The sequence below is a fragment of the Ursus americanus genome, chromosome 13 (assembly GCF_024610735.1).
Source record: "Ursus americanus isolate L20-20 chromosome 13, mUrsAme1.1.p, whole genome shotgun sequence".
NCBI classification, from domain to species: Eukaryota; Metazoa; Chordata; class Mammalia; order Carnivora; family Ursidae; genus Ursus; species Ursus americanus.
In genome coordinates this window covers 43808540-43829872 of record NC_142139.1, presented here as the reverse complement: position 1 = coordinate 43829872, position 21333 = coordinate 43808540, and the positions used below count along the sequence as shown (strand labels likewise).

The following is a 21333-nucleotide window of genomic DNA, read 5'->3' as shown; positions in this document are numbered from 1 at the left end:
CATTATTTGCCTTTCTGTGTCTGGCTTATTTCTTGTAATGACCTTGCCTTCAAAGTCTATCCATGTTATCACAATGGTAGGATTTCTCTTTTTTAAAGGCTGAACAGTATTCCATTTATGTGTATATATCACATTTTCTTTTTCCATTCATCCATTGATGGACACAGATTGTTTCCATGTTTCAGTTGTAAAGTTCTTTTTTTTTAAAGGGAAATGTTTCATAAGTTAATAGAAAAATGGTCAATAAATTTTACTAGTAGTAATTTTAAAAATCATACATGTGACACTGATATTTCCTGTCTTTAAGATGTAATTTTCTATTCAAAGGATGACTGCTTGAAATAGAGGTACATTTTTCGCTTATTTTTAGAGAATCAAAAGCACAACTCTTTATTAAAGAATTTGAACTAATGTAACATAAGTAGGTAAATAATATAAGACCAATCTTTAACAGAAACACATACATTAATACTTTCATACACTAATCAGGATCTAGTCATTCTGATTTTGCAACCAAAAGTCCACACCAGGTCTTTGCCTTGGGCCTTTTTATTTCTTAGAAGTTACTTTTAAAATCCCTCAATTGATCTACTCAATGTTCCTTAACCATTAAAGTGAGTACAATTAAGTACAGATTGTCTAAGTATTTCCAAAAGGGCCAGGCCAAAGTCACAGCATCACTGCACTGGAATTTTTACTGAAGAAATAGTGTAGTTTTAGAGTAAGAATTAACTTTTAGATATCATCTTGTCCAACTCCTTTTTTAGAGATTAGGAAACTGAATCCTAAGAAGTTAAATGATTTGTCAAGACCACAGGGCTAAACTTGCAAGAACTAGACTCAGATTCTCCACTTTCTGTCCAATGTTTTTTGTTTTGGTTTGGTTTTTTAAAATCCACCCTACGCTATTTCCTTTCTCCATATGGTAGAAGTAGCAAGGAGGAATCATTTAAATACACTTTTAATTAATACAAAAGAAGTTTTCTAATTTTCTCCCTGGAAATAAATAGTACTTTCTTATTTGCATTTGATAGCTTTTAACATGAGACAAATACAACTTAGTTTGTCTATAATAATTCCACACAAAATTATAGCTTCTGTCACAATTTCTCGTTTTAATAAATTTGGACAGCTTCCTGCAGAATTAGCAGGAAGTATTTGGGTGAAATTTTGGAACAAGATATGTGTGAATAGGTTTCATGCTACACAAATGGTTAAAACGAGATAGAAATCATGATTTTTATGACATTCCTTTAAACCCAGGGGAGGGCGTATGGGCAGAAGGCGTGGATTCAAGGCTGCACACAGGAAGTGACAGGCGGAAGCCAAGGTGGTGAACTGCCCTTCCAAGAGATACCCTGTGTCCCTTCCAGGTTTTCCCAACTTACATTCTAAATAGCATGCTCTGCTGCCCTCTAGAGTTTCTAAGCGTCATTAGTGAGGACAGCAAAAGGAGAGCAAACCTACTTAGGGGTAAGCAGATGACCTTTTCCCCTTTAAGAATTCTGCCCTCACTTACAATGTGGGTTTTGGGTTTTGTTTTGTTTCTTTGCCATACCACCATGCTTGGGAATTCTCAGGAAGTCAAATGGGTGTCTTACAATTCAACTCCGCTCTGAAACTATCTGCTCAGAGACAGCATCAGAATCCACAGGACAAGGGCTCAGTCCTACAAGGCTGTTCCCACTTCAGAGGACAATTGCAAGTCTAGGTTGTCACCTGTGTTTCTGATCCAAGAGTCTCACAATCCCCTATTTAGGTTTATTAATTTACTAGAGTGGCATGCAAACTCAGAGAAATATTTACTTCCTAGATCATCAGTTTACTATAAAAGGCTGTAACTCGGGAACAGTCAAATGGAAGAGATGAACAGGGCAAGGGGGGGGGGTGTGTGTGTGGAGAGCTTCCATGCCCTCTCCCAGGGTGCCACTCCCCCTTTATTTCCACGTGTTCACCAATCCAGGGGCTCTCTGAACCCTGTCCTTTTGGGTTTTTATGGAGGCTTCATTACATAGGCATGATTGATTAAATCATTGGCCGTTTGACAATTGGATTCAACCTTCAGCCCTTCTGTCCTCCCTGGAGTTCAGAGCTCAGGGGTGGTACTGAAAGCAGAAAGCTTTAATGAGTGGTTGGCTCCACTGGCAACCGGCCTCCATCTGTAGGTGTGACATAAAAGTCACCTCACTGATGTAAAAAAGACACCTTCCTCACTCTCATCACTTAGGAAATTCAGAGACGAAGTATATATTCTTATTATCGATTACAATATCACACAGTTCAATGACAAAGAAAACAGAACATGTCATTTAGTGAATCATTCATGTATTTAAACCAAATAAAATAATGAATTAGTTCTGAAAGATATTTTTGTATGTGTATATAAATTGGTATTCTACTGTGAAAGTTTTATAAAACATGTACTTATAACTTCAATTCAAACCATCATAACATTTTCATAACGTCTGGCTCTAATTTTTTTGGTGGTTTTCACTATGTTTGTTTCACTGAACTTTGATCTGTCTTCAATAAATGTTCCGTCCTGTCACCACGTTAAAACAGGCCCAAAAACAAAGTACGAGAGGCTCCCCAGCACCCTCAATCCTGATTCTTCTCTCTCTAAATCGGCCCCTACACCAATGACAGTATGGTTTCCTCCAAGTACAAACTGAATAATGCCATTTTTTGAAGTCTTTTTTGGCTTCCTTTTTTGTCCAGTCCCCATTCCTCATTCCCTTCGACTCTGATTTTCGGCCCCACCACTCGAAGAGACTGCTCTCTCCCTTCCTTCACTCAACAAATTTTAAGTGCTTATTTTGTGGTGGGCTCAAGGGATAAAGCTAGGAAAGGAGGAACTATTTTAGCCTTAAAAAGCTTAAAGCTGAATATAGAAACAGACAAATAAACAAATGCGCTAACCGTGGTTAAGTACTGTGAAACAATGAGGTAAGGAAGAACTAAATTTGCCTAGGCAATCTCCAATGAAAGAACACTGAACTGAGTGCCAAAGAGAATTGGGAATTTGCCAGCAGAATACGGGTATAGGGCATTCCAGGAAGAGCAAAGTGGAAAATTACAAAGAGAGCGAGCGATTAACAGATAAGGCTGGTGAAGGTGGCATTTGCATATGCTCTCCTAGGGTGTCTAGACAATGAATAGCAATTAAGTCATCTTAGGCAAAGAGGAATTTTGATTTGAGAAAGACCACTCTGGCAGCACTTTGGGAGTGGGGAATGGAAAGGGGAAAGACAGGAAGTGGAAAAACTTAGAAAGATCTCGTAATTGTTTAGGCTAGAGATGATGAATGCTTGAAGTAAGAAGGTAGGCAGAATAAAGTAGACCTTAAAAAATACTCAAGATGCAAAAACTGGAATTTAAATGCTTCAAACGCAGGGATGTTTGTTCACCGATGCATTCCCAACACCTAGAACGGTGCCTGCCACAAGTAAACACTCGATAAATGTATGTTGGATTCTGGGAAGGTGGCAGTTCACTGTAGTTTTTGACTCCTTTGAATGTCCCTTAAAAACAGGCATAACAATTGAAATTGCAAAGTCAAAAACCCACAGATTACTAAAGCAGAACAAAATGTACCCCAAACTTATGGATTGGGAACCAGTGATAGCTAAAATCATCAGATGGTGTTATTACCTATGAGGGAGGAAATAGGAGGAAGGACCTGGTGCTCCAAATCAGAACCCGATATCACAAATGCATACTTGCTAGAAAGCTCAGTCGACCAATCTGAGACTACAGCAACCAACAGTGGAACAGCAATCTACAGAAACCAGTTATTGAGTGAGTATAAGGAGATTGTCGTTGGGGGAGGTCTGATGATGATGGGATGGGATCCATGATAACTGAAAATAGCCCACAAATTCTCCTTCGCAGGACAAATACAGCACAGAAAAGAGGGCGATAGGAATAGAATCCATACTGATCAGGACAGAACAGTCGGGACAAAGAAAAGAGAAGGTACAGAAAAAGAGTGAAAATTAAAAACATATGATTACACAAGTCCTGGAACAAAAGGAAAATTCCAAGTAAAATTGGAGAATTAAAAACTAATTATTATTATTAAATAAATAACTATAAAATAAATAAATTATTGGCATGTACCACATACCTAGTATAATAAATTCATTACAAATAATGAAGTTATAAATAAATAATTATTAAATAAATACATATTAAGAATAATAATGAATAATTAATAAATAATGAAAAATCATGATAGCTAAAACATGATATATCAGAATATTTGGTCCAAATGCTTTAATCAGAGGACATTTTATAGCATTCAATTTTTAAGACAAACATGTAACTCAAAAAAGTGGGACAAAGAAAACCTGAATTAAATAAAACAGAAAGAAGAAATTAATGATTAAAACAGAAATTTAAAAGTTGGAAAATAGTAAAATTAACCAATCCAAAACCCAGTGCTATGAAAACAGAAAGTCACTAATTAACAGGACTAAGGGACAAATGAAGAAAACAAGCCCTATTTAAGGCAAAAAAATCCTCAAAAGTGAGAAAAAAGTAAAATATCATAAAGGTTTACTTTGTATGCCTATTAAGGTACTTTGTATACCTATTAAAGTACAAATTTGAATGAAATGGATTTTTTTAAAAAAAATTTTTAATAAGAAACTAATATTAAGTCTAATAAGTTAAAAAGCTAGAGATCGGTTCCCAGAGAAGCGACAGAGGAAACGAGAGAGCTACTCCACCAACAAAAACAAAAGAAAATAAAGGCACTAAATCTGGAGGTCTTCATAGGAAATCGTTTCCAACCTTTAAAGGATCAGGTAATGAAAATGTTAGTCAAACCGTCCCCGAAAAAACCTGGGCCAACTTTCACATTTGTTATGTGAGGAAATACATGCTCAGTTCTCCAAACCTGACGAAGAAGGCGTCAAAACGGACAAAACCGCAGATGATTCTTCCTTCTAAAAATGGCCGTAACAATCGAAGTGAAATGTTAGCAAACCAAATACGGTGGCCTGTTAAAAATAAAACACATTCGTTTAGGTTGTGGAGATGTTGATGAAACAAGCCATATAAAGTGGCACGAATAAAACCTGTCAGAGTAAAGGTGCAACTACTGTTCGTCATGATTATTAGTCCTCACAGATCGGACAAGTGAGATTATTAAAGGACACGAGGAAGAGATCAAGGAACATCAATCCTTAACTGTTAGAGAACAAAGCTAGAAAATTTGTATTTCCCAATCTCAAAACTCACTGCAGAGCTTCAGTAAACACGACTGTGTGGTACTGGCATAAGGAGAGACATAAATCAATGGGAGAGAGTTGAGAGTCTGAAAATAAACCCTTACATTTTCGGTCAATTTATTTTCCAGAAGGGTGCCAAAACAATTCAATGAGGAGAGAATGGTCTTTTCAACAAATGATGCTGGGACAAGTGGACTTCCACAAGCAGAAGAATGAATGAAGTGGGACCCCTAGGGCCACCATATATAAAAACTCACTCAAGATGTACCACAGACGTAAGTGTAAGCGCTAAAACTGTAAAGCTCTTGGTAGAAAACACAGTTGTAAATTTTGTGACCTTGGCTCAGGCAAAGGTTTCTTAGAGATGTCTAAAGCAAAAGCAACCAAAGAAAAACAGAGAAACCGAACTACATCAAAATTTAAAAATGTGAGCTTAAAGTGCACGATCAAGAAAGTGAAAAATCACCACGTATTAGGTGAAAATACATGCAAATCATGACCTGATAAGTCTAGTGTACAGAATCTAAAAACTCCTACAATTCCACAATTAAAAAACAAACAACTCAATTTATAAAGGGGCAAATAATGTGGGTTTTTTTTTTCAACTTTTCAATAGCCAAGTTATCTTTTATTGATGTTATTAAGCTTATATTTTGCAGAACAGACACAAGAAGAGGAAAAATGTCCACAAAACGGTGAGAGAAAACAAAATGCCAGGACCTTCTCACCCATTCGTTCCCTCTGGAAAAATCCACGGGAGAAAATGATCATTCCTGTATTGCAGATGATGATATTGTGGTTCAGAGAGGTTCACAAGTCTTCTGACTTTGAGCACTGCCAAGTTCCTTGCCCATGTGGAGCCCCAGGATGGAGTGAGGTGGGGTGCGGATCCTTGGCACCCCAGCAGACACTGCCCCTCCAGCCCTGGATCAGCACCTCCACTCAATGCCTTCAAGGCAGAGGGCGGCGGTCAGGCAGTCAATGGGCACCCCATGGGTGGCCTGGCAGCTCCACCCACGCACCCAAGGGGACAATAATTTGAATAGGAATTTCTCCAAATAAGATATACAAATGACTACTTGGCATATGAAAAGATGTTCAGCATGATTAGTCATTAGGGAAATACCAATCAAACCACAATGGATGGCCCTGAACACCCACCAGAATGGCTTAGAGCAAGAAGACAGACAATATAGCTAGTGCTGTGGAAGATGGAGAGAAATTGCAAGCTTCATTCACTGCTGGTGGGAAAGAAAACTGGTGCAGGCACCTTGAAAAACCATCTAACAGTTCCTCACAAATTTAAACCCAAAGTTCCAAATGACCCAGAAATTGAACTCTTAGACACACAAAAGAACTGAAAACACATATGCACACAAAAGCTAGTACACAGATGGTCACAAGAGTATTATTCATATTAACCAAAGGTGGAAACAACTCAAATGTTCATCAGTTTATGAATGGGTAAACAAAACGTGGTATATCCATACAATGGAATATTATTCAACCATAACAAGTAAGGAAATACTGATTATGGTACGACATAGACCTTCAAAACATTACAGTAAGTGAGAGAAGCCAGATACAAAAGGCTACATATGTATGATTCCGCTTACGTGAAGTGCTCAGAATGGGTCAATCCTTAGAGACAGAAAGTAGATTAGCGTTGCCTAAGGGTTAGGGGAAGCGGTTAACTGGGATCCACTGCTAAAGGTTACAGGACATTGGGGGTAATGAAAGTATTCTGGCATTTGATGGTCGTGCAACTTTGTGAACATACCAAAACCACTGCATTGTATGCTTTTAAAAAGTGAATTTTATAGAACGTGAGTTATAGCTCAACAAAATAAAATCTAGCAGACTACAAAAAGCTAGAAGATGGATTAAAAGGGAATTGTCAAAAATTTAGTAAAATTTTGGGGCGCCTGGGTGGCACAGCGGTTGAGCATCCGCCTTCGGCTCAGGGCATGATCCCGGTGTTATGGGATTAAGCCCCACATCAGGCTCCTCTGCTGGGAGCCTGCTTCTTCCTCTCCCACTCCCCCTGCTTGTGTTCCCTCTCTCGCTGGCTGTCTCTCTCTGTCGAATAAATAAATAAAATCTTTAAAAAAAAAATTTTAGTAAAATTTTAATAACTCTAGAATCCAGGTGGCAGGTGAACGGTTGTACCCTATACAAGTCCTTTGGCCTTTTCTTTATGTTTAAAATTCTTACCAAAAAATGTTTGCGAAGTAATTCACCAGAAACAATAAAAAAAAGTGAAAACAAATAAATACGAGGTGGTCCTCATCAGGGTCAGCGTACAGAGAGACTTCAAGGAATTTAGAAATTAGGAAGAGAACTTTATGCAAAGCAAGCTGAATGCGCAGAATCTGTGCTGCCCATGAGGATTAGGCAGGGGAGAAGGTGGCGACACTGAGCGTAGGCTGCTGGACTTGGCCTGGAGCCTTGCTTCCATGGCATTAATTCACCTTGAAATGAGACCCTCATAAAACCCTCCCCCGTCTCCCTGCCGCCTCCTGTTCCCAAACTACCCTTATCCTCTCCTTTCTCATTCTCTGAATATTCGTTCAGTATCTTATCACTGCCGATGTCACATATTTTAATTATTTGTATATGTGTCTTTGACTCCTAAGAGCCTGAGATCCTCAAGGGTTGCTGTTATTCCAGGTCTAGTCTTGCTTCTGCCACTTTGTTGGTTCTAAAGAAAAACAGCGTTTGAGGATAAGGCTATCTAAGAGGAGCCATTCAACTGTATAACAACAGTGAACCGAAATTCATTTAAAGTGAAGAATTGGGAAAATTATAAAATGTACTAATAAACATGGCAGTAATAATATGGCCAATAATAACATAATATCATTTTTGTTGAAATACACACTGTCTAGAGACAAGTGGAAAAAATAATTTATTGCACATTCTCTTACACATGAACATGGAACATTTATACATATATAGATGTGCTGATATGAAATGCTAAATTTAAAGACAAACATTTTTACACAAAAGTAGTTGCACTATATTTTATAAAGGTAGGTATTAATAAATTATCAGAGATATTTAAAAACAATAGGCCAATTATTCCAATCAGGAATGCATTCTATGTCAAAATTAAAGTAACTTTTCTGAACATGATGGCCTGGATATAATCACATTCTTCCAAGCTAAGACAAAGAAGCTCATTTCTGGAAATGAAAGGCCAGAATGGCTCTTTCAGGAGTATCCCAGCAGTGTCTTCAATTTTATTCTTGGATGTGGTTAGAGAGCCTAACATTTAACCCAAGCTAATACAATAGCTCAGTGTGAAACAGTACAGCTTTTTATAACAGCTGTATGTGGTTAATGAGATTTAATACAAGGGATATAGTATAAATGATAGAATTTTAGAGGAATTATAATGCCACATGATTTGAGTGAACAACCAAATATTTTGGTAACAGAAATGTGCATCCTCTATTTTTGAAGGAAAATGAGCATAATTCAAAATAGTCACTATTTTCTTAGCATGGTATATTAATTCTTATTTTGGGGCTCTGAAAATAAATGGCATTTTTTCCCTTAAAACTTAGAATTCACTCCTTTAGAAAATGATTTAATGATGGATACCAACACGATATAAACTTTGTTATGTTAATATAGTCATTAAAATATACAAAGACATATACATGGAACACTAAACAGATTTGGTAAGCCATGATATGATATATACACATGACCAAATACTGTTCAGTGTCACTTCATTAAATTCAACAAGTATTTATTGGGTGCCTACCACTTGCAAATTACCATGCTCGGCAATGCTTGTGGTAGATCTTAAGACACAGAAAGCTCACGTCATTCACATCTAAAGCCAAACTTCGGGTAATATACTAAACCTTGAAAATAATCAAAAGCAGAGCTAAGATTGAGTAATGAATCATGAAAGCTATACTGAGGAGAAAGGCTTGGGATAACTGCAAAGGACAAAGCGAAATCTGTATCCACAGGGAATAATGGCTCCTAGGCTTGGCGTGTGACAGGGGACAACGGGAGCCCATTCTGCGGTCCTCTTCATCCCACCGTCTAACATTCAGTCGTCATCCTGGGTTGTCTCCTTTAAAGAGTGGAATAAACAGGGATTCATTTTCAGGGGTAATAAAGCTGGTAGTATCCCCCAAAATATTTTCTTTCTTTCTTTTTTTTTTTCTTCGGACGAAAGTGTGATCTGCATTCAGATCTGTTTTTCTGTCCTCCCACCCTAACTCTGCGTGAAACAGGGCCATCCACCTAAAATGAGCAACACTTGAGGTGGAGTTTAATTTATCAGAATAACATCCGTAAGCATGCCAACACCACAAGTAAACTATTTAAAGTAAAAGCAGAAAGAAGATAAAGATAAATATTTTAAAATTTGGCATTCCATTCCTTTTAGGACTTCTGCTCTACCAGCATTTTTAGGGGATGTATGCATATGGAAAACAGAGACATAAGCAGTGAGTCTCAGCCCCCCCACCTCTAAAGAACCAGTCCATCAACAGGAACAGAGTATCAGCCTCACTTCTGATGCAGCGCCCTGTGCTTGGGAACAGGGTGGGCATGACCTGGGTGCGTGCAAGCCCGGTGGGAGTCGGGATTCCGGGGCAGAGGGCCAGTGTCGGAGGACTGCTCTAGCACGTGGCTTCCGGCTGCAGTAGGACCGTAGTACTAGCACGAACCGGAGGCGCCCCTACGCATTCAGGTTCGGGAAGATTAGAAATTGCTCTTCGTTCTAGGAAAAGCGCACAAGGGACTAGCACGTCTGAAGATCGCCAAACATTCCACGGGGAGATAGCCTGGCCCTCGGAAGCATCGAAGCTTCGTGATTAAGAAACCTCCCATAAACTGCAGTCTGATGCAGTTTGCACTCTGTCCTGATGGTGATCTCAGAACGGCTTAGGGAGCTAAGGAAAGAGGCCGGGGAGGCCCTCACAGCCCTCTCATCTCAGCGGAGTTGGAGCCAGATTATGGCGGAAGAACAACACAAAAAGAAAAACACAACAACCAAAAACACAGTTCTTTCCCATCTGGTGCTTTTGGTTTTAATTTCATTAGAGGACAAGAGCCGGCAACCATAAAGTATACCCTAAGAAGTTTTTATTGTTCTAACTGGCTCATTAATATTTCAGTATTTCCTCTGCTTTACTTGAGAAGAGTTCATTTCTGTAAACAAGAGTTCTTTTCAAATGAAACATATTCTCAGTGATTATAATTTAGAGCTCTATTATTTATTTATTTATTTATTTATTTATTTATTTATTTATAGCTCTCTATATTTATATTCTGTCTTTAAAAAAAGGAATTGCATGCTGATTAGTCATACCTCTGTTCCTGTATTTTTTCTGGAAAGAAACCAAACTTGCATTGGCTCCTTTTTGCCCTTCATGGACACGGGGCCTCTGTGCTCCAAGTGGAACTGTGGGTCTGAGTTCTCCGGTGTCATAAGACATCTAGAAGACAGGGGACAGGGGGGAGGGACAGACGTGGGGGGTATGGGTGTATGGAGAAAGTGACATGAACCGAAATTAGAAACCGAGACCGGAATGACACACGCGAGAGTTGTATTTAAAGGAAACACAAGGTTTAGTAACAGTGATCATACAGGGAATTCCTGAGGGGGTATGGAATCATCAAAAATGGGAGTAATGATCCAATCTTCTCAAATAAGAAATCAGCCATCCTAAGAGCATAATGACGACTGTTTAAAAATAATAAAATCACTGAGAGTTAAGCCACACGTGAAGAGACATTTTTCTTGCAAATCAGTAAATACTAAGACATGTTTTCTTACCTGTATGTGTATTCAGACACATTTATTTTTCCCTTTTCCCCAGTGGTTTCTGTTCTGCTTGTGAGGTTAACGGTATTTCCAAAAAGGCAGTATCGAGGCATCCTCTGCCCTATGACACCAGTAACTACCTCTCCAGTATGTATCCCTATTGTTATCTGCAGAAATCACAACTTTGTTTCAATAAGTTCAATCACCAAAACACCAATTTTTAATTACTTTATATTACAGAATGTAGAGTCATCATATAAAAATTCTAAGAATTTTCTAGAACTCCAAGCATATTACAGCATATTTATAAAATAAAAGAACTCCAAGAATATTTATAAAAATAAAAAACCCTCACAAAATCTGTCTTCCAAGAGAAACATTCTCTTTCTAAAGTCTGAAGATTTCAAAGATATGAATCTGGCAACTTATACAAGACGCAGGAAAGAGATTTTAAAAAATAAACCAGAAAGGACAGGAAGTTTTATCTCATCCTCATGATTTCGGTACATGGAACAGACTAGGTAATTTCAGATGGGTGGACAGATTTCCCATCTCTATGAAAAAATGGAATACAATGGGTTCGAAAAAGATTATAGTCTTTGTTCTCAAGGTGTCTTTCCTTATAGATAATTATTGATTGCCTGGTAAAGAATGTGAGTCAGTTGTCCAGAAAGGTCTACTACTATCATAATATATATTTTATTTACTAACCTGAACAGATTCACCGTCCACTTGAACCTGACCAGCAATTTCCATCATGTCCAAGGCCAGGTGGCAAATGGATCGTGCATGGTGGATGCATGGCTCTGGTAAACCACTCACTGTCATATACTTATCACCAACTGTCTCCACCTAACACAGCACATATAATTTACATGCTCATTGGTTAGAATAAACATTATCGCTTCATTTGCTACCCTTATATATAAACAATGTTTTTTCAAGGCTACCAGAAACTTTAAACTTTCCTTCTCTGAATTCTTTTAAAATTCTAATACACCCAATTCCAAGATGAGACCTTGTAATTATTTGAAATTTACACACATGGTACTTGAGGTCTTTAATTACAGGCAGGTATAGGCACAGCATTATTTTCTCCCTAGTAATTCCTGGTTTCCCACCCCAGACACTCTCATAATTCAATGGAACAAATAATTACCAATATCTCCCTAAAATAATGATGTAGGGCACAAGAGCCACTGCCCAAAGCCAAGTAATTATCATGCTCATTATCCATTTATATTTTGACGTGCTCACAAAATGTTACATTGTACCTCAGAAAACCACTATAAAATAAATAGTCTTTGTGGCACTCCTATTACTCCAGAAGCCTGGAGACGGCTTAGTTAATGTTCTTGCTTTTATGAAGGAATAATCCCCTGTCTTCATTTTTCCAATACTATATTTGTTTTTAATTGAAACAAAGAGTAGAACTGCCTTATAAATGTTTATCTTCAAGCCGGTGTTATCTGAAAGCAAATCTGAGTCCCCAGTACCCTTTTCATGCTCTCCGACTTCTTTCCTACTGCAAAGCATTTATATCTTTCAGTAAAATTGTCCCCTGCAGAGCACTACAACGAATGCTACGTTTATATTACGTATAATAAACAACGTGCACAGACTCATTAACGTCAGTGCAAATGAGCTGCTGAACGTCTCATTTTCAGTAGGGGATCAGCAGCGCTATTCCTCTTGGTTACCAGGAAGAGGAAGTTTTGTAGCAAGAGGGGATTATTTAAGAAAATGGTCAACAGTGAATACACGGAGTATGGGTGCCGCACGGCTGTAGGACTAGCGTCAGGACCTGCGGTGCCTCTGAGCGTAGGGTCTCAATTCAGACTCGGAAGAGCCCCGCATTAGGATATGATCTGGACTTGCCTTGTAAACAAATGGATTTTTCCGGGAGTCCGTCAATGTGTCAAATCTGGTGTAGAGGTCATTGAGGAGGTTTACAATCTTCATGGCCCCTTCTCCAGACGCATGCTTGCTGCAGAAAGCATTGAAGCCCACGATGCCACTGAAGAGGATGGTCACGTTGTCGTATCTTTTGGCAGGCACCGGACGCTTGTGTCTCAGTTCATTGGCAACAGATGGAGGGAGGACAGAATACAGCAACCTGTTCAGTTCAGCGGGGTGGGGAAAAAGCCACAGTAACAAATGATGCTGGGAAGAGCTTTATTGCTTCTCCTGTCCACTTCATAGAGCCTTGATGTCGTGTGTACTGTGAAGTCCTGGAGTCGTACAGGACACCCATTACTGGCCGTCTATGTAAGGGAGGTATCGAAGATACCGTAATTTATTTGTTTTAATCACATGTCTCCAAATTCAAACCAGTTCACACCAAATGAAAATAAGCCAAACGAACAAATAAGCAAAGACTGGCAATAGGAAGTCAAAGTTTTCCTCTGTGGTACTGAATTCTGACCTGCCATTATGGTTCACAGTATGAAAACTGTCATCACTAGCACTTAAAATGCTGTCTGAGTAGCATTAAAACCAGGACCACGCTTATCTCTTAGGAATAAGAAATCGACCTAAATTTGTGTAAATATTAGAAATAGATTTCTGGGCACCTGGGTGGCTCAGTCGGTTAAATGTCTGCCTTCAGCTCAGGTCATGATCTCAAGGTCCTGGGATCGAGCCCAGCATCGGGCTCCCTGCTCAGTGGGGAGTCTGCTTCTCCCTCTCCCTCTGCCCCTCTGCCCTGCTCGTGCTCTATCTTGCTCTCTCTCTGTCAAAGAAATAAATAAAAATCTTTTTTAAAAAAAGGAAAAAAAAGCAGATTTCTCCCCCAGTCTCATTCATGCCTTACTCCTCCATGGAAGAAACGGATAAAACAGAGGAAGACTGGACTAGGCAAGAAAAGATTGTATTTCTACAGGCAATACAAAGATTACTCTGATGGCTTCAGGGATTATGCCAAGGGACAAGTGTGGTAAGCACAACAGGAAGGGGATGAGAGCCGAGGGAGGACAGGAGAGAAGCAGAAACTAGGGTGACCGATGTCTCTTGGCATGAGGACCCAATGGGACAAGTGATGCCTCTGTGTCTTTTTCTTCCCTGTAGCCAGAGGGCATTTCATGTAAGTTTAATCTTACAGGCTTCATAAAATATGTTGTTTTCAGGGCTGAAGCTGTGCCACTCCTCAATAAAACATACAGTCTGAATTGCTTTCCAAGCAGTGGGAGGAATGTAAGCTGCCTGCCCTGTGTATTTTCTGAAATTTGCAAAATACCTGGAGAGATTAGTCCAGTTAGGGCCACAAGGAAAGTGAAGAGGTCTCAAAGAAACTTCGCATGGCTTTCAGCTTCTTTATGCAAAGGTCGGGACAAGTGAATTAAGAAGCTAAGGATAAAAACGGACATTAAATGGCGTTCTCTATGTCATCCGTGTTATTAATAAATAGTTAATTGATGTGTTTATGTGTGGGCACAGCATTCATCCAAGGGCAGCTACATGCGTATCAATGCAAAGAAAAGTGATACTGCTATCAATACCTGGGTGTTAATAAGAATGAAATAATTCTTATGAGAAGTAAGAGAGATCAGTTCAATTTTCCAACAAGATAGTTGCCAGTTATAGAACGTAGAACACACAAGACCCTGGGGAAAATCTCTTATGAACCATCCAGTGAGTTAGTGCCTTTAACTAAGATACGCAAACAAGGCCAAGTAGTATGCACACCGCATATTCAAATAAATTACTTGAAAATGAAGTATTATCTTTTTTTTTTTTTAGATTTTCTTTTCTCCCATGACAGGGAAAACTATTGGTATGAAATGATCAGATCATCAAATTTGTGGGTTTTTATATATCCATTTTAACTCTAAAAGTTCATATAAAGATACTAATATAGCATTTTAATTTATTAAAATTCTAACTGTTTTATTCAGAAGCATGCACAAAAGACAATTTTATTCCTTAAGTTTCAATTATATCATATACATTTTTGAAGTTATTGAAGCTTAAGGAAGTATTATCTTTAATGCTACTTGTACAATATTTCACAATTTAATCCACCATTCAAAGAAAAATGATAGTTTTAGATTTTGTTATTTTTTTAAAGATTTATTTATTTGAGAGAGAGCGAGACAGAGAGAGAGAACACGCGGGGGGTGAGGGGCAAAAGGAAAGAGAGAGAGTCTCTCAAGCAGACTCCCCGATGAGCACAGAGCCTGAAGCGGGGCTCCATCTCACAACCCTGAGATCACAACCTCAGCCAAAACCAAGAGGCCAATGCTGAACTGACTGAGCCACCCAGGCACCCCAGATTTTCTTATTTTTATTAACATGTCATTACAGATGTAATTGTCGTGATTACAGATGTAATTGTCGTGATTACAGATGACATCACAATCTGTCAAATTCATAGCTGCCAAGCCCTAAAATAACCCAGACTCCAAGAAATCTTTTTTAACAGACAATGGCCAATTCTAAGTACAGTGTTGAAAGTAACCCTCCGCACCCAGGCAGCCCCTGGCACACGGAAGATGCTCAGTACAGAGCTCTCCCAGGAAGGAATGAATGAATGGAGAGTTCCACTCTAAATAACGCATTTGAATTACTGTACTGATTTTCCGAGAGAGAGATTTTGGCAACTGTTCTTTCAACGTGGTTTGTAAAAATAGAAGACATATTTCCACTACCATTAAGACTGATTTATTTCTGTACTCATAATTTCTTTTTAAGTGACGTGGAAGATTGTATTTACTACCCCGGAGCCACAGCCGGTTGCCTGCCTCTTTGGTGTGGTGATCAGACTTAACTGTAGCGGGTCACAACTTACAATGCCCTTCCTTCACCACCAGGTTACGTTCTTACGTGTCTGTCTTCTTCTTTTCATCTTCCAAGGCTCTTAACGTGAGCTGCAGCCTGTCTGTGAGGATTTCCAGTTCTTGGGTCAGTTTGTATTCTTCTCTGAATTGTTCTCCCAAAAGAACGAGATCGCGTGTGGCATCGTGCAGAGGGATGTCACTCAGATACAGACCTCTCCTTGTCAGATCGTCCAGATTCATCACACTGTGATACAGGCAAATGAGGCGAAATCAGTGCCAACATGTCTACATAATCCCCAGCCCGATGACTGTCGGGTATACTGCTGTCATGTCCTACCATTCAATTTCTCCTACCCATTCAACAGGTCCAGCTAAAGACAAGAAAAATGTGGCGAGTCACATGAAGACTATAACTTCATTCTTTTATAGATTTAAAAATCTGTCAAAGAGCAGGGAACCTGACATACGTTTTGCCAAATCACACTTTTTGATGCCATTGGCCTAAATTGAAAGATAAGGTAGAAACCTGTCCTGTGTGACCTGATCAGTTATTTAACACAAGGCTGTTATTTACAGCTATCACATTTTTCCCCTCATGATAAAAAGAGGAAGAAAAAGTTCTTTTTATGCTCTGAAACAGGGATAATAGTCTTTGGGGAAACCAGTTCATTTTTGCCTTACGGATTCTGACTCTTGTAACTGGTTACTTTTCCCTTTTAGACGCAATGATTAAAAGTTTATAATCAGATTCAGGACCTGATGTATTTTATGTATTTATGACTTTTTGATCTGTATTTTCTGTGCTACTCTTCCTTCCGGTTCTAGTTTCTTCTACTACTCTTGTTTTCTTTGAAAATTTTTCTCATTTTTGAAACATTATTTAAACTTGTTAGATTTTATGCATCTCCGTAACCTAAGTTATTTTACCTAAGTTATTTTTAGAATACCATACTAATATTTATTGATTCAGCAATGATCTCTTGACTGCTTTTTAAAGCTTTATTTTTTTTGGCTAAAGTGTCTTAAATGTTTTTGGCTTGAATTCTTTAAATACAAAGTAATTACTTCTGGGCATTCGCAATAAGAATTTCTTTAAAATGACAAAAGCTTTGACTTTACTGAAGAATTTTAGATTGATAAAATGTCTCCTTGTTATACATTCTTAGCAGAAATGTCCACAAATCAAAGCAAAAATTAGCATGTTGATATAGAAAAATAAAATGATCAAAGAGTTTACTAATGAACCACACGGTCTCTTTAGATTTTGCTAAAATGCATGTGTATGTTAAGGGTCACTCTCCGAGCAGACCCATCTGAAAAGAGGCCAGATCATCTTCCAAATGGTATACAAGACCTGCCCATGAGCAGAGAAACAAAAGATTATAAGTTTAAAATGAAAACGGCTGAAAATGCTCCTTAGAAAACAATCAAATTATGCCTCATTTTTCTAAAAATTTACTTATTATTTTAATGAACTATTAACTGTTTTTTTCTAAAGTTAAACTAATCATCTTGAAATTATTTACTTTACAAGTAAAACTGCTTTTAGGTGATCTCATTTAATGTGAGTACAAACCTTTCTATACACATGAACAGGTACCATAGGACAAACTGTGAATGTGTCACTATGTGACCAATTTCTACATAAGGTAATTACCAAAAAGACTCCAAACTGTCTGCTTCTGTTTCCAAAGAGAACTTTATTTCCATGAATAGAAATTGTCCCTACTGAAAAGCTGTCATTCTACTAAAGTGCAACTTGAAAAGAGGCAGAAGAAACACTTATTTCAGAAATTTTAAGGCATTATCTTTAAATGAAAGGTGGTCATGGTGGACTTAAAATTTTTAGCCAATAGCTCACCAAAACATGCTTTATTCAGTGTGTTACTAAATAATGTGTGTAGCTTTCAGTTATATGAAGTTATAAAATCACAAAATATCACCTAACAAGTTCCAGTTACCTTTTGCTATTTTTCCAAGTAAATTTAGATATATTTTCTTATTCTGAGTGCCCATGCATCTTTTAGTAGAACGGTTTGTCAAATTGGAAAAACAGCATCCCACAGTTTTACTTCCCTCTGATGTTTATTATAAATAGCACAATTTACACAAATTTCAGTGTAATAATATATTTTGAATAGTGAATCCTGATTAAAGTCGCTATATATTTTTGATATAAAATAGTTCAAATCCAGAAAAAATTTTAAAAAGTTATTTCTCAGTGCCAAACATACCCATGTATTCATGTCATGATATTAGGTGCTTACAGAACTGCTTTTCTATGTGACACCTCTTTGGAACGTATAAAACTATAGAATTAGCTACCTGCAGATTAGATTTTTCCATATCTAACGGCATAAACAGCAGACTGATTAAGACAGGACAAATAAAAAAGAATATATGCTGTCTTCTGAGCTTATTCCAAATGTTAAATGAAATTATCCTTGTTATAGACAGGTATAAGGGTTGTAATATCTAATTACAATTAGAACATGTAGACATGATTAAATAAAATGTTATTGAATTTCTTTTAGCTAAAGACGGGTACTTATATCCATTATAATTAATCTAAAAAATGATTACCTTGGTGAACACAGAAAAAGTATGCTATCTGCTTCAGGTAAGTAGATCATTTGACCCTTGAGACGTAAGCAGCTGATCTCAGTCCCAGTCAGTTCATCCTCACATTCTAATTTCTCTACATCCAACAATCCTTCCTTGAAAAGGCAAGACATAACCATTAACTAGTACTTTTCTCCCTACCGAACAATTCAGCAAAAAAGGACACGCATGCTTCATTTCCCACCAAACCACAAGGGAGAATAAATGCACCAAGTCGATGAAAATGGGCATTTCACAAAATGGTACCAGGTACTAAGCCAAGTGTCTACCTGGCAAACCGACACTGCAGAAAAGCAAATTGACTAGCTCCTTTGAACCCAGAAAGACAACAGCGGTACTACTGTTGGCATATTTGTTTAAAGCTTCCATGAATCGTATTTCTGATTTTCTAGTATGGCTACAACACATAATACTAAGTTCTAGCAAAGAATAAACCAAGCATCTCCACTCCCCATGCCTGCATACACAGAACAACTGGGAGTGGTTCCAAATACATAAAGTATGTGTGGGTGAGGCCTTTGCGAGGGCTGCAGGAAGGACAAGATGGGTACTCTACGACCCTTTTGCTGTACCAATCTGAAGAACGGAAACTATGAGATCTGGGTGCTACCTAAATAATCAACTGCATGAATATGTTACCACTCTTATTTTCCCACAAAAATGCCATGAAGAATAATAGACAAATAAAGGGAAAATTAAATCAGGGCTTTGGTTGAAGTTTAAAAACATTTTCTTTATCAGTGTTGAATTCTAAAATAGCACATGGTAGCTTTAGGGGGTAAAAGATGTTTGTTTTATTACATGAGACTGAGCTGTCCCGATGAGAGAGTCTCAAAATTTATTTTTGTTAATTCTGATTAGTTGATAAAAGTTCCACTGGCCCTCAGGCAAACCAAAAATCAGTAACATTGCCTTTGAAATAGGACTCCCTCTGAGGTTTTGGTTGGGATCTGTCTATGCTTTCTTCATATCATAGGATGGTAGAGTAGCTAACTTTCTCTCAGGGCCATCTCTAATTTGTAGCATCCCTTACTCACTCACATTGAAAGAAATAATATCTTGATTACCTTGCTTCTCAATACGAAAACTGTATTGATGTGTGAAAGGATCCCATGGAAACTAATGTCAATATGAGGACGAACGAGAGAGAAGACAGACAGCAGGCTGCAGCTCCCAGGCTGGAGCTATGACGTAGATGAAAAGAAAAGAACATGTGATTCAAGCTGAAATAATTCTTTTGATTTGAGATTAGATTAAGCCAGTTCAGTAAGACTTAAAAATAAAAAAACCATAATCATTTGGTAGGGGAATTGCCTCAACTACGGACTCCTCTCTTGACCTATGTCACTCAGCAATCAAATGGGCACCATATTGTTGCATGAACGTGAAACCTAATATGGCTTCAGAGTACTCCTATTCAAATATAAGCTAATGTAAGTAAGGGAAGCATTTTCAAAGAAGAAAGAATAGAAATCTATCTTTAAAAAATGTAGTATGAGGTATTAAATGCCTGTGGCTTAACACAAAATTTAAATAGCAAAACCACCAGCAAACACTCATAGTTTATTAAGAGATGGTTAATAATAATAATAGGTAACAGTTAATAATTGTTTAGACATTGGACCAAATGTTCTTTATGCACTCTGTCAACTCATTGTAATGAAGGGAAAATAGGCAGAGAACGGTGAGGTAATGTGCTCACACTCATACAGTGAGAGAGGCTGGGCCAGCAAGAGAGCCTGCTCTATACATTACCCTGCTTCTCGATGTACGGGTTGACAACAGACCCCATCTGGGCTCATCCTCAACTTATAAGCCTCTTTAATATAAGTGGGAAGTATCTCTAAACGTGTTAGGTACAACTTCAAAAGTTAGGTGAGAGAAAAAAGTAGAAAGGATTTTTCAAATGGGTCTGAATAATACAAGACAAATGTAGACTTTCGTTATCGTTGCAACTGTTGTCCTTTGATGCTTTGTCTGCTCAACCCCATGAGAATCTACCATTTTTCTTTTTAGTGTTTGTAAAATTCCCTCCTTTTGCCTGAAAATGTCAATGATTGACTTTGAAAGCTATTCTCGGTCAGCATATATTTACTCAATGAATGATTAAATGAAAGATGCTTGTTACCAGAAAATCACCCATTTTCTCATTAAAAGAAAAAAAATTCCATATGATTTTTCCACTGTCCCTGTAAGTGACTAAAACAGAAAACTAAGTAAATAAGTAGCTCTCCTAGAGAAAGTTGCAGTATGCTCAAATATACTTCACTCACATTTCAAAAATGTATACGATATATGATGTGTTGTACATTACACGATATACAGTCAATGTGTTAAATGAATAAATGGCCATGTGTAACAATGGCGTCTTCATGGCCTTTTGTCTCAGGCCTCAAGGAAGCATGAGGTCATTTTACCTGGGGAAGCACTCTGTATATGGCATTGCCACACTGAGTAACCACTAGGTCCCGGTCAAATATTATGTGAAAAGGAAAAGCTTTGCAGAAGGTATATGGGCTGATGCGTGATTCCTGGGTACCATTTTCTTCAAATCTATCAAGATCTTCATAAAAGTCTTCTTCTTTTGATTCTTTTTCTTCAATTAAAAATTGAGTATGATCACATTCTTCATTTCTTTGTTGAATAACCTGGATTTCAAAGGGGGAGATGGGGTTGATTGTCTGCATTTCAGTTTGGTTAAAATACCTAAATACCAAGAAGCTGGTTAGGAGAATTGCGTTTAGAGGGTTAATTAGAAAATAGGAATCTATGCAAATACTATGCATGTCTTAAATAGGAAACTATTTCTGGACATTGTCTTGTGCAATGAGAAGACTGAATCATTATTTACAATAAAATTGCAAATCTGGTATTGGTCCTTTAGTAGCCCAGACAGCCTCTTGGGTAG

At 37.9% G+C, this 21333-nt stretch overlaps 1 protein-coding gene across 2 annotated transcripts in view; it reads right to left on the bottom strand.

The window, feature by feature from the left end:
• Positions 1-8119: 8119 nt before the first annotated feature.
• GUCY1B1 (guanylate cyclase 1 soluble subunit beta 1) overlaps positions 8120-21333 on the bottom strand; it is a 45666-nt gene continuing 32452 nt past the window's right edge. For both annotated transcript variants that reach the window (XM_045798764.2, XM_045798765.2), the window contains 9 exons: positions 20843-21073; positions 19493-19609; positions 18387-18520; positions 15850-16047; positions 12907-13144; positions 11740-11880; positions 11041-11195; positions 10573-10699; positions 8120-9327 (listed from right to left, as the gene is read on the bottom strand). In XM_045798764.2, the coding sequence (XP_045654720.1) occupies positions 9304-9327; positions 10573-10699; positions 11041-11195; positions 11740-11880; positions 12907-13144; positions 15850-16047; positions 18387-18520; positions 19493-19609; positions 20843-21073 (1365 nt within the window). In that variant the 3' untranslated portion in view covers positions 8120-9303. The remainder of the gene's footprint in view (positions 9328-10572; positions 10700-11040; positions 11196-11739; positions 11881-12906; positions 13145-15849; positions 16048-18386; positions 18521-19492; positions 19610-20842; positions 21074-21333) is intronic.